Consider the following 12431-nt stretch of genomic DNA (forward strand, 5'->3'; position numbering starts at 1 on the left):
CTTATTCACAACTCTCACTAGTCATAAATTATTTGCTATTTCTTAACTCTACCCGTAAAGACTCCACTATTTCACGACCTCTCATTATCATTGAGGCGATTTCATCTTTACTCACAGAGGTTACTCCTCCGCCTTTACCATTTTCCAAATCTTTCCTGCCGACTTTATAACCTGCCCCATTAAGTTCCTGATCCTGCCAATCTTGCAGCCATGACTCACTATCGGCAACCATGGTCATACTGCCACATCTGTACTGCCACTACACCCCCGCCTGCCTACCCAAGTTTAATTTGCTAAGTTCATTCAATGTGTTCCTTGACACTCCACCCTCTGACCACTTTATTTTCCCTTCCTATTGGAACCCCCTCTTTCCCATTTCTTCAGCAACATGTTCACCTCCTTAATCTGCATATCCCTACACCAATTTGCATATGGATCAGGAATAATCCAGAGATGTAACCTTTGTGGCCCTGCTCTTTAATTTAGCTGAGTTCCAGGATTCTGTCCAATCAGGACCTCTTTTCTATGTTGTTGGTTCCAACAAAAATCCCATTACTGGATCCTCCCAACTCCCTCATCAATATTCTTTCAAGCTGGTTTGAGATGCCCTTCACCCTGGCAGCAGGTAGACAACAAAGGGCTCTCAACCTTGCTTACGAAGAATGATATCTGTTCACCGAATTATTGCATCCAACAACTACTACATTAAGTTTCATTACTCCACCTTCTCAAAGGTCCCAAAATCCACAACCAGTCCGCCATTCTGACTATCTTTAACTTTTATCCACACAGAGGGCGGCGCAGTGATTAGCACTGCTGCCTCACGGCGCCGAGGACCCCGGTTCGATCCGGGTCCTGGGTAACTGTCCGTGTAGTTTGCACATTCTCCCTGTGTCTGCGTGGGTCTCACTCCCACAACCCAAAAATGTGCAAGGTAGGTGGATTGGTTAAAAAAAACTATATCCAGTTAACAAAGGCATTGTAACTATTGAATTTAAAAAAAAATTAATTTAATGGGATGTGGACATCGCTGGTTAGGCTGGTATTTATTGCCCATCCCTAGTTGCCCTTCAGAAGGTGGTGGTGAGCTTCCTTGAACCGCTGCAGTCCATGTGGTGTAGGTACACCCACTGTGCTGTTCGGGGGAGTGTTACAAGATTTTGACCCAGCGACAGTGAAGGAACGGCGATATATTTCCAAGTCAGGGTGGTGAATGACTTGGAATGGAACCTCCAGGTGTTGGAGTTCCCAGGTATCTGCTGCTCTCGTCCTTCTAGATGGTAATGGTTGTGGGTTGGAAGGTGTTGTCTAAGGAACCTTGGCGAGTTACTGTAGTACATCTTGTAGGTGGTACACACAGCTGTCAATATTCGTCGGTGGTGGAAGGTTTGAATGTTTGAGAAAGGGGTAGCAATCAAGCGGGCTGCTTTGTCCTGGATGGTGTCGAGCTTCTTAAATGTTGTTGGAGCTGTACTCATCCAGGCAAGTGGAGAGTATTCCATTACACTCTTGACTTGTGCCTTGAAGATGGTGCACAGGCTTTGGGGGTTCAGGAGATGAGTTATACACAGTAAGATTCTTATCCTTTGACCTGCTCTAGTAGCCACAGTATTAATATGGCTAGACCTGTTCAGTTTATGATCAATGGTGACCCCCAGGATCTTGAATGTGGGGGATTCAGCAATGGTAATGCGAATGTCAAGGGGCGATGGTTAGATCCTCTCATGTAAGCGATGGTCATTACCTGGCACTTGTGTGGTGCGAATGTAACTTGCCACTTGTCAGCACATCCTGGATATTGTCCAGGTCTAGCTGCATTTGGACGTTGACTACTTCATTTTCTGAGGAGTCGCGAATGGTGCTGAACGGTCATCTGCAAACATCCCCACTTCGGTCCATGATGGAAGGGAGGTCTTTGATGAAGTGGCTGAAGATGGTTGGGCCTAGGACACTACCCTGAGGAGCTCCTGCAATGATGTCCTGGAGATGAGATGATTGACCTCCACCATCACAACCATTTTCCTTTGTGTAGGGTATGACTCCAACCAGTGGCGTTTTCCCCAATTCCCATTGACTCGTTTTGCTTGGGCCCTTGATGCCATACTCGGTCAAATGCTGCCTTGAATTCAAGGGCAGTCACTCTCACCTCACCTCTGGCATAGAGCTCTTTTGTCCATGTTTGAACCAAGGTTTCTACAGATCCTTGCTCACTAGTTTACCTAGGATCCCTTTACTTTGTACATTATCATTCCTGCCAGCTCCCTTCTGAACCTGCATCTCTTATGAGGAATGACCAAAGTCTGGAACAAACACGTTTCAGATACTTGTATGTCAGTGTCTCCAACTCACACTCCAGCTTAATGATCTGAGCCAGAGGGAATCCAGATAGAAATGTCTACGGTCGGTGTGTTCATTCAGGACAACCTCATTGTGCACAAACTAATTAAGCAGTCCAGACACACAACTGCTCTGCCCGTACCTTATTCATATCTACTTTTTAGTTTAACTTTTCTCCCTTTTTGACCCACATCCTGACCATCTTTAGCTTTATCCACACGGAGGGTGGCACGGTGGCAAGCACTGCTGCCTCACGGCATCGAGGACACAGGTTCAATCCCGGTCCTGGGTCACTGTCTGTGTAGAATTTGTACATTCTCCCTGTGTCTGCATGGATCTCACCCCCACAACCCAAAGATGTGCAGGGTAGGTGGACTGGCCACACTAAATTGTCCCTTCATTGGAAAAATTAAGAGATAGTCCAGTATTTAAAAAATTTTTTAGGCCAGAAGTGGGAAACCATGAGAAAATTTAGGATGAGAATTTTAGATTTTTGACATCAGCATGCTGAGGACTAGTGCAGACCAGTGAGAGTGCTGCATGAAAAGGTCATGGTTAGATGAAGGTCGGATAGCAGCAACAGCAACCCAGAGGGGGGCGGGTTCCTGTAGGGGGCATGTGAGCAAGAAAGCACATGAATGATCCGGAAACTGACATGTACGGGAAGAATCCAATGTACAAAGTTTTGTATCTTATTGACGTGCCATGTTCATGTCTTGCCACGCGAGTTCTTTTTCTTTTCTTTTTTAAGGGGGGGGGGGGGGTTTGTTTGTAAGGTGGAAAATAGTTATTGAAAAATTCTTTAAAAAAAAGGTCATGGTACAAAATAGAATACAAGCAGCAGAATCTATCAAGATAAATTATGAAACCCAAATTGCTCAGTCCTACAATCAATTTGTGGCATTTGGAAGCAGCGTTAGGAAATCATGTGAGTTTTCAATGTGAGAAGGCTGTAAAATTTTTTCTACTTTTGGACTTAAAGGGAATAGGTGCTCTTCAGTATAAAACTTTTGACTGCATTGACTTCCCAGCCAAGTCTAATTAATAGTCTTCACCCAAGTACTCTTGGAAAACGATTAAAGAGCAGGGACCCTGGCTGATTTCCCCCCCCCCCCCCCCCCCTTACTGCTGGATGGCCGGGTCCCAATTGTAGATCTCTTGCTGTCACCTGAGCTCAGTTAACTCAGGACGAGATCCAAGCCAGACTCTTTGGTCTGTATATCTTCAGCTAGTTGTTGGAAAAATTATCTGAAACATTGGTGAGCCATTCTGAATATACTTTGTGGCTTTGTAAAATTATTTGATGTATGCTGGGACCCCACGGCTATCTCAGCAGCTAAAAATGACAGCCAGGCTGATGGGCAGGTTGGATTTATACACTAGGTCAGAACAGCCCAATCACTCCCCATTGGTAAGGTAGTTTTAAATGTCAGTTGATAGGTTGAGTTACATATAACATTACAGCGCAGTACAGGCCCTTCGGCCCTCGATGTTGCGCCGACCAGTGAAACCACTCTAAAGCCCACCTACACTATTCCCTTATCGTCCATATGTCTATCCAATGACCATTTGAATACCCTTAGTGTTGGCGAGTCCACTACTGTTGCAGGCAGAGCATTCCACACCCTTACTACTCTCTGAGTAAAGAACCTACCTCTGACATCTGTCTTATAACATGTCGCTGTTGGGCACGAATGTACTTATCAACAAAATGTAGTGGATTCTTGCATTGCTATTTGATTGGTGTTTAGTTTGGTAAAATTTGACAATTTTGGTGCCTTGGCAACACGACTGGAATTGTCTAAATTCTTTCATAGGTTCACAGGAAAGGTGTATAAAACAATTTTTTTATAATTCTGCACAATATGAAGCTGATCTCAGCCAAGGTAGGGATCCAATTTGTCTGTTCCTGTGGGATATGTAAGGTGGGATGTGCCAGCATTTCTTATCACAGAATAGTGACCCAAGCTGAAGACAAGCTCTGATGGTCCTCTGGTGGAACAGTCTGTCACAGTTTATGTGAAGAATAGCCACTGAGCTGCTCAATGACATGGCTGCTGCTCCCATGTCTTCAGGAGATTGCAGAAGAAAATCTGGGGACAGAGGAATTATTATTTTGCAGCATTATTAGAATGATACAACATTAAAGCTGTCTCTGCAGAGGCCTTGTGGTGCAATGGTAGCTTCCCTGCCGCTGGACCAGAAGCTCCAGGTTCGAGTCCAACTCCAGGACTTGTAGAAGGAGCGTTCAACGTGGTGATAATCAGCTCGGGAATACTTCCGCCACTTACTCCCAGATTTCCCAAAGGGTAAAAAAGCAGTGTGTTAAGATATGCTTAAAAAAGCCTTTCTCATTCGTTATTCTGTGAAATAAGATTTTTCTGCATGTCTTCCAATCATTTAACAATCTTTGCATCCCACTTCAGAATGGTTGTGTTATGAGTTCAGTGAGTGATCGAGTGTACAGATTACCCTGGAGGTAGTAGAAGTCAATTTTTGAACAACAGTCATTGGTTTTTTTCCAGTGTCTTACTGGGATTATATTTTGCCCATGTAAATAAATATCTTTTCTTTTTAGGCAATATTCCACTGCCAAAGAAGGAAGAGAGAGACAGTTTCCTCCAGCATTCTAACTGATGACCAAGACAATGTTGGGATCACCATTTTCAAAATGGACATTTTTTGTGGGGGAAATTCCACTTTCTTGCAGACAACTGGAAATCACAGAATCTACACCTGCTCCAATGAAGACCCAAGTGCGACAAGATTTATCAAGTGAACCATTTTTCATGTCAAATGACTCTGCTGTCAGATATGAAATTCAGTAATAAGTGTTTATCGGCTTATGACATTATTTTGAAATTTTATTAAATCGGTCACTAGATGGAAAATGTTGAAGTTTATTTGAATATTGAAATAAAGACGGTTTTGGCTCGAGGTAGCACTTTCTCATCCGATGAGGAAGGTTATGGTTTCAGATCGTACTTCAGAAATTTCTTGGCTGATACTTAAGTGGAATACAGAATATTAAAAGTGCTGTCTTTCAAATGAGACTTTATGCCCTCCTGGTTGTATGTAAGGCTCTCAAGGAATTGTTCTGAAGATCAGTTGAGCAGGACAACAGCAGCCACCCCCCACAACTCCTATGAAAACAGTGCTGTGGGATATTTTATATGTAGTTGGATAGACATGATTTAAAGTAGCTTAGGTAAGGCAGCACTTTTGACAGTGCCCAACTCTGTGATTTACATGCACTAGCACCCTTCTACCCTCGGCCTAATACTACCACTATCTCAAACAGGCAAGCAACAAACTCCTCCGTAACTTTAAATGTGGAATAAATTTGTGTTTTCATTGAGAAATCCTAGGTTAATATCCAATTTGACATTTTCTTCATTGTTCCATTTCTTTTTCACAGTCTTAAAATTTCAAATTATTAATGGAAAGTATATATATTGTGAAGTGGTGGACAGTGATGCACAGTACAAAATACCTTCCTACAGAAATAAAAACAGCATTGCCGTGGCTACCTTTTTATTTAATAAAAATTATGCTAAATTATTTGAGATCAGTAAAGATCATGGAACAAGATGACAAAGTCAATAATTAAAAAAAGAAAAAAAAACAAGTTTATTTAATTCAAAGCATATCACGAAATATAGAGTTGAAGATGAAAATATCCGCCAATGATGGAATGTGGATTAAAAAGAAATTTCTGACTACCGAGGGGAGATTCTGCTTTGATAGGGAGAATAACGCCCTCTAGAAAGGGATCTTGATCTTGACCTGCCATAACTAGAACTTCTGGACTTGTCTGCACGAACTCTAATGTAAGCAGTTTCTCCCTGGAAAAGAAATGATTGGTATCATTTAGCAGAACCTGTGGGAAAAGGTTGGAATACATAATTAAGCAGTTAGTTTCTCATCATAACAAATATTGCAACGCATAAGTTTTGTTATTTTTCTCTTCACTGATCCTGAAGGTGTTGACCTCTGCTGGGTATGGTTCGACTGACTCCAGATACATGCTGAAGGACATTTACATGTAAACACAGTGAACGTTGAGATATCTGAGGCACCACACCCCAGCCTAAACTCAAGCTGCACTGTCCAGCTGGACTAGCAACCGAAAGTGATTTTTAAAACACATTTGTGGGATGTGGACATCGCTGGCTTGGCCAGTATTCATTGCCCTGGAGAACTGCTTCTTGAATTGCTGCAGTCCATGAGGTGTAGGTACACCCAAATTGCTGTTTGGGAGGGAGTTCCAGTACGGTGAGTGGCTTGGAGGGGTACCTCCATGTGGTGGTGTTTCCATGTGTCCGATGTCCTTGTTCTTCTAGATGGTAGAAGTCATGGGTTTGGAAGGTGCTATCTAAGGAACCTTGGTGACTTCCTACAGTGCATCTATTGATGGCATATACGGCTGCCACTGTGCTTTGGTGGTGTTGTGAATGTTTGTAGGTGGGCTGCCAATCAAGTGGGCTACTTTGTCCTGGATGGTGTCAAGCTTCTTGTGTTGTTGGAGCTGCACCCATTCAGGCAAGGGGAGGGTATTCCATCACACTCCTGACTTGTGCTTTGTAGATGGTGGACAGCTCTGGGGAGTCAGGAGGTAAGTTACTCGCCGCAGGATCCCCAACCTCTTACCTGCTCTTGTAGCCACAGTATTTATATGGCTAGTCCAGTTCAGTTTCTGGTCAATGGTATCCCCAAGATGTTGATCGTGGAGGGTTTAGTGCTGGCAATGCCATTGAATGTCAAAGAGTACAGATAAGATTCTCTCTTGATGGAGATGGTCATTGTCTGGCACTTGTGTGGTGCTAATGTTACTTGTCACTTGTCAGCCCAAGCCTGAATACAGTCCAAATCTTCTTAAAATAAATTTAAGAGTACCCAATTATTTTGTTTTCCAATTAAGGGGCAATTTAACATGGCCAATCCACCTAACCTACACATCTTGGGTTGTGAAACCCACACAGACAGGGAGAATGTGCAAACTCCACATGGACAGTGACCCAGGGCCGGGATTTGAACCCGGGTCCTCAGCTTCGTAGACTGTAGTGCTAACCACTGTGCCACGTGCTACCCTATACAGTCCAAATCTTACTGCTTTTGGATATTGACTGCTTCAGTATGTGGGGAGCTGCAAATGGAACTGAACAATCAGCGAACATCCCCCCCCCCCACCCCCCCCACCCCACTTCTGACCTTATGATTGAAGGAAGACCATTGATGAAGCAGCTGAAGGTAGTTTAGCCTAGGGCACTATCCCGAGGAACTCCTAAAGCGATGCCCTGGAACGGAGATGATTACCTTCAACAACTAATAGCTTCTTCTTTGTGCCAGGTGCGAGTCCATCAGCGGAGTTGTCCCCCTGATTCGCATTGACTCCATGTCGCGAAATATCCCATGGCGCTTCACAGGAGCATTATAAAAGTATGACACCAAGCCACAAAGAAATATTAGTTTGGTCACAGGGGAGGTTTTAAGAAGCGTCTTAAAAGAGGAAAGTGCGTGCGGCGCAGTGGTTAGCACTGGGACTACGCGCTAAGGAGCCGGGTTCGAATCCCAGCGCTGGGTCACTGTCCGTGTGGAGTTTGCATATTCTCCCCATGTCAGCGTGGGTTTCACCCCCACAAACTAAAGATGTGCAGGTTAGGTGGTTTGGCCACACTAAATTGCCCCTTAATTAGAAAAACAATAATTGGGTACTCTAAATGTATTTTTTTAAAAAGAGGAAAGTGAGATAGAGAGGCAGCGAGGTACAGGGAGGGAATTCCAAAGCTTGGCATCTAGACTACTGCACAAGCCACCTATAAGGGGCAGCACGGTGGCTCAGTGGCTGGAATGCTGCCTCACAGCTCTAGGGACCCGGGTTCAATTCTGGCCTTGGTAACTGTGTGGAGTTTGCACTTTCTCCCTGTGTCTGCGTGGGTTTCCTCTGGGTGCTCCGGTTTCCTCCCACAGTCCAAAGATGTGCAGGTTAGGTGGACTGGCCATGTTAAATTGTCCCTTGGTGTCTAAAAGGTTAGGTGGTGTTACTGGGTTACGGGGATAGGGTGGAGGCATGGGCTTAAGTAGGGTGTTCTTTCCAAGGGTCTCGATGGGCCAACTGGCTTCCTTCTGCACTGTAAATTCTATGATAATGAAGCAATTATAATTGGGAATGCACAAGAGGCCAAAGTTAGAATACTACACTCAGCTACTGTAGCAGAGATCACTAGATCAGCACATAATCTGCTGTCTTCTCTCTGACACAGTTAAAGCATTTATAAATTAAACACAAATGTTGCAAAGTTAGAATAGCTTGCAGTTACTTAAATACATATTTGCTGACACGAGGTAAAAGCTGCTCATGGTAAAATTTCTCTTTTCTCATTAGACAGCATTCCAAGGTGGCAAGTGGTTTAGACATTGACCCTGGGACCTGGTTTGAAATGTAGTCCATATTTATTGGAAAATTGCTTTCTAAATGCTAGTTAGAAGTGTTTTATTATATGGGCTTGGGTCGTTATCATTCCCGGCTTGGGTTACTGTCTGTGCGGAGTTTACACATTCTCCCTGTGTCTGCGTGGGTTTCCTCCGGGTGCTCTGGTTTCCTCCCACAAGTCTTGAAAGACGTGCTAGTTAGGTGAATTGGGAATTCTGAATTCTCCCTGTGTATCCAAACAGGTGCCGGAGTGTAGCGACTAGGGGATTTTCATAGTAACTTCATTGCAGTGTTAATGTAAGCCTACTTGTGACATTAATAAAGATTATCAAGTTTCTAGTAGATGCAGCCTACAGCACAAAACTATCCACCTCACCTGCACTTGTGATGCCTCAAGTCACCAATAAAATCATTATTCTCTCTCACCTGGGCCACTCTCCCTGGCAAGGCTCTCAACCCCATGGTACACGGACTTTAACAGATGTGACAAACAACTGGTTTAGCCATTCACTATCAGATATGGCCTGGACCTCCCAAAGCATAGATCCTGCACTTGTCTGCTAAACCTGATTATCCCAGGATTGTAAAGATAGAATGTATTTTATTCCAAACTTATTCGAAAAGTACAAAAACATAAATAATCAGGGAACACTCTGCAACTCAGTTTTACAGTCTTCCCGCCATGTTGCCCCCCCCGGTGATGAACAACTCTCTCAAACATGGCCACGAACAATCCCCACCATGCCTCAAAGCCCTCCGCTGAACCCCTCGGTTCAAAGGAAGTCGTAGTGATCCCCTTGCCAGGCAGCCACCCCCGGCAGCACATTCGACCGCCAGTCCAGTCAAATTCTTCATCGGGCAATCAGAGGCGAAGGATATCAGGCTTTCTCTCCTCCATCAGCTCCGGCTTTTCCGATATCCCGAAAGTTGCCACCATCGAGTCCAGCGCGACCTCCACACCCACAATCTTTGCTGCTAGCGTCCCAAACACCCCCGCCCAGTATCTCTAGCTTCTCACAGCCCAGAGCATATGAGCGTGGTTTGCTGGTCCACACCCACACTTCTCGTACTCGTCTGCCACTCCCTGGAAGAACCCACTCATTCTCGCGTCATGTGCACCCCAGGAATGTAAAGATAAACCCCGGCTTCTTTTCTTTTCAAGCCATCGTCTTAAACCTCTTTCTCCACTGCCTCCTCCATCCTCACGTCCAGGAAGGGAAGGAGTTCTTTGATTTCTATCATCAAGATTGTGTCGATCCAAACAGCTGTTTCTGCCATTTTCCTCTTTTTCCCCCAAGACACCCCCGCACCCTAACCTTCAACTTGCATCTTTCTCTAGTTTTTCCTCTAACTTCCCTCATGCGCACTCCAAGCTCATCTTGTCCAAGAGACCCACCACCTTCAGTCATTACCCCATCGTTGCTCCTTTGACACTAATTCCATCCCTCTCACCAACAATTTAGCGTGGCCAATTCACCTACCCTGCACATCTTTGGGTTGTGGGTGTGACACCCATGCAGACATGGGGAGAATGTGCAAACTCCACATGGACAGTGACCCGGGGCTGGGATCGAACCCAGACCCTCAGTGCGATGAGGCAGCAGTGCTAACCACTGTGCCACCATGCTACCCGATTCTGTATGTAATTATTGAACTTGTGAGGACCTTTCTGCTGAATCGCTGCAGCATTATTACAACCACAATATGTCAATCGCTGTAACATATTTAGGGGCATGTGGCATGAAGCAATGATATGGAAATGATGCTGGAAGGAACGGTAGAGGGAAAACAGAGTGTCGGTAGTCAGTTGACCAAATGAAGCATTCACATTCTGGAACTAACGAGCTTGAGTTTAACAAGGGCAATGAGAGCAAAACAAGATCAACACAGTTGGAGCAGGGTGCATGTTTCCACAGAAACTTTACCTCCCTGAGTTACCTGCACCACCACACAGCATTCAAACTGCTCCACTGCCCAGCCTCTTCTGCTATCGAAACCCTCAACCGTCTTAGTTACTTTCAGGCTTGACTATTCTAACACACCCCTGGTCAGCGTCACACATTTCACCCTCTGTAAACCTGAGGTCACCCAAAACTATCCTGCCCGTGTCTCAACTCGTACAAAATCCCATTCACCCATCACTCCTGCGATTACTGGGCTACACTGGCTGCTAGTTAAGTGATAGTTTTAAAAATGTCATAATTGTTTCAAATCCCTTCATGGCCTGGCCTCTCCCTATCCTTTTTATTTTATAAATATTTTTATTCTCCATTTTCACATTTTCTTCAGAATTTACACCCCACCAACAAACCGTAAACGGTAACAAATACAATGTCAATCCCTTAGCAACAACGACGATCCCATCCTCCCACCACCCCAAACAATGCCCCACCTGACAATATAAGCATCAAATAAAACAAACCCTCCCAAGGTGAGGAAAAAAAGGAAAAAGAAAATGGTGCCTATGGTCACCATTGACATATACAGTCCACCCCCCAACGCCCCCCCCCCCCTAATATTCAACGCGATCCAATCGCCGAAAGAGTACCGTGAATGACACCCGTGAGTTGTAGACACCCCACCCCCTCTCAGACTCCTCCCCTCCACTTCCTCTTGTAAACTCCTCCCCCCAACCTCGGTTCCTTCCCCCAACTTTTCACCCCGGCTAGACTCACCGAAACCTGTTCTACCAGGCTCCGATGGCCGCAGCCCCTCCCCCCACCTCACTCCCGTTCACTTGCTGGCTTAAACCGACCAGTGTGGAGGCCCCCACCCGGGTCTCCTTCCCCCTTGCCCGGTCCCAGGAAAACCAAGAAATCCCCTTTAACACACAACCCCCCCCATACACACCCAAGCCTCAAAGAACCATCATTGCAAACGAAAGTTCCATCTCTTCCCTTGTCCAAATATATACAGTGTAGACTCATTTAGTACATACACCAACACGCAGTGAAAAAATAAAGTTACATGAGGCTACATCGGTACACGACCATTTCTCAATTCTGCCAGTCCTTCAGACTTCGTCAACTCCTCCCCTTCCTTCAGTGTCTCACCTTGCACCCACACCTCTGCCACTGCGCTTGATACCATCGCCCTCACCGGGGCAATCGCCTCCTCCTCCAGCACTTTCAATGCCGCCCCCAACTCCTTCTTCATCGCTTCCATGTGTTTTGTGAACTGTTTTTCAAGTTCCACAGCCATCACCGTGGTCATTTCTTCTGCTGTGAGCGATGCGGCCTCCCCTGGTGCCCCAGCCTCCGCTTTCCTTACAGTTCCTGCGGTGACTTTTTCCACTGCGGACATCCATTAACCCCCTTTTGCACAGCCGTTTTTCTCCCAAATTTAGACATTGCTCCTCCCTGTGCTTTCTTACAGCCTTTTCAGCCACCTTTGCCCCTGGGACCGGGCGTTAAAACTCCGAAATTCCTATTCCCGAGAGGGAGCCCTCCAGTGTGCGGCTGCCTCCCGCCCGCAGTCACCGGAAGTCGCCTCTCCCTATCTACGTAATCTCCAATATCCCCACAGGCCGTAGACATCTGCAGTCCTCTAATTCTGGCCTCCTCAGTATCCCTAGTTTGAATTGCTTCACCGTTGATGACTACGTCTTTAACTGCCTAGGCCCTAAGCTCTCTTCCTTTAAGGCTCTCCTAAAAACGTCTCT

The 12431-nt window shown here is 45.4% G+C and overlaps 2 protein-coding genes across 3 annotated transcripts in view; one reads left to right on the forward strand and one right to left on the reverse strand.

The window, feature by feature from the left end:
- Positions 1 to 5390, forward strand: part of gatc (glutamyl-tRNA amidotransferase subunit C) — a 34457-nt gene extending 29067 nt beyond the window's left edge. For both annotated transcript variants that reach the window (XM_072497585.1, XM_072497576.1), the window contains one exon: positions 4916 to 5390. In XM_072497585.1, coding sequence (XP_072353686.1) covers positions 4916 to 4974 — 59 coding nt within the window. In that variant the 3' untranslated portion in view covers positions 4975 to 5390. The remainder of the gene's footprint in view (positions 1 to 4915) is intronic.
- A 553-nt stretch (positions 5391 to 5943) lies between these two features.
- The window catches only part of LOC140414790 (serine/arginine-rich splicing factor 6-like), a gene marked incomplete at its 5' end in the record, with an annotated part of 34618 nt that continues 28130 nt past the window's right edge, over positions 5944 to 12431 (reverse strand). Inside the window, one exon of the mRNA XM_072501009.1 lies at positions 5944 to 6217. Within this exon, the coding sequence (XP_072357110.1) occupies positions 5987 to 6217 (231 nt within the window). The remainder of the gene's footprint in view (positions 6218 to 12431) is intronic.

Source organism: Scyliorhinus torazame, chromosome 1, assembly GCF_047496885.1.
Source record: "Scyliorhinus torazame isolate Kashiwa2021f chromosome 1, sScyTor2.1, whole genome shotgun sequence".
NCBI classification, from domain to species: domain Eukaryota; kingdom Metazoa; phylum Chordata; class Chondrichthyes; order Carcharhiniformes; family Scyliorhinidae; genus Scyliorhinus; species Scyliorhinus torazame.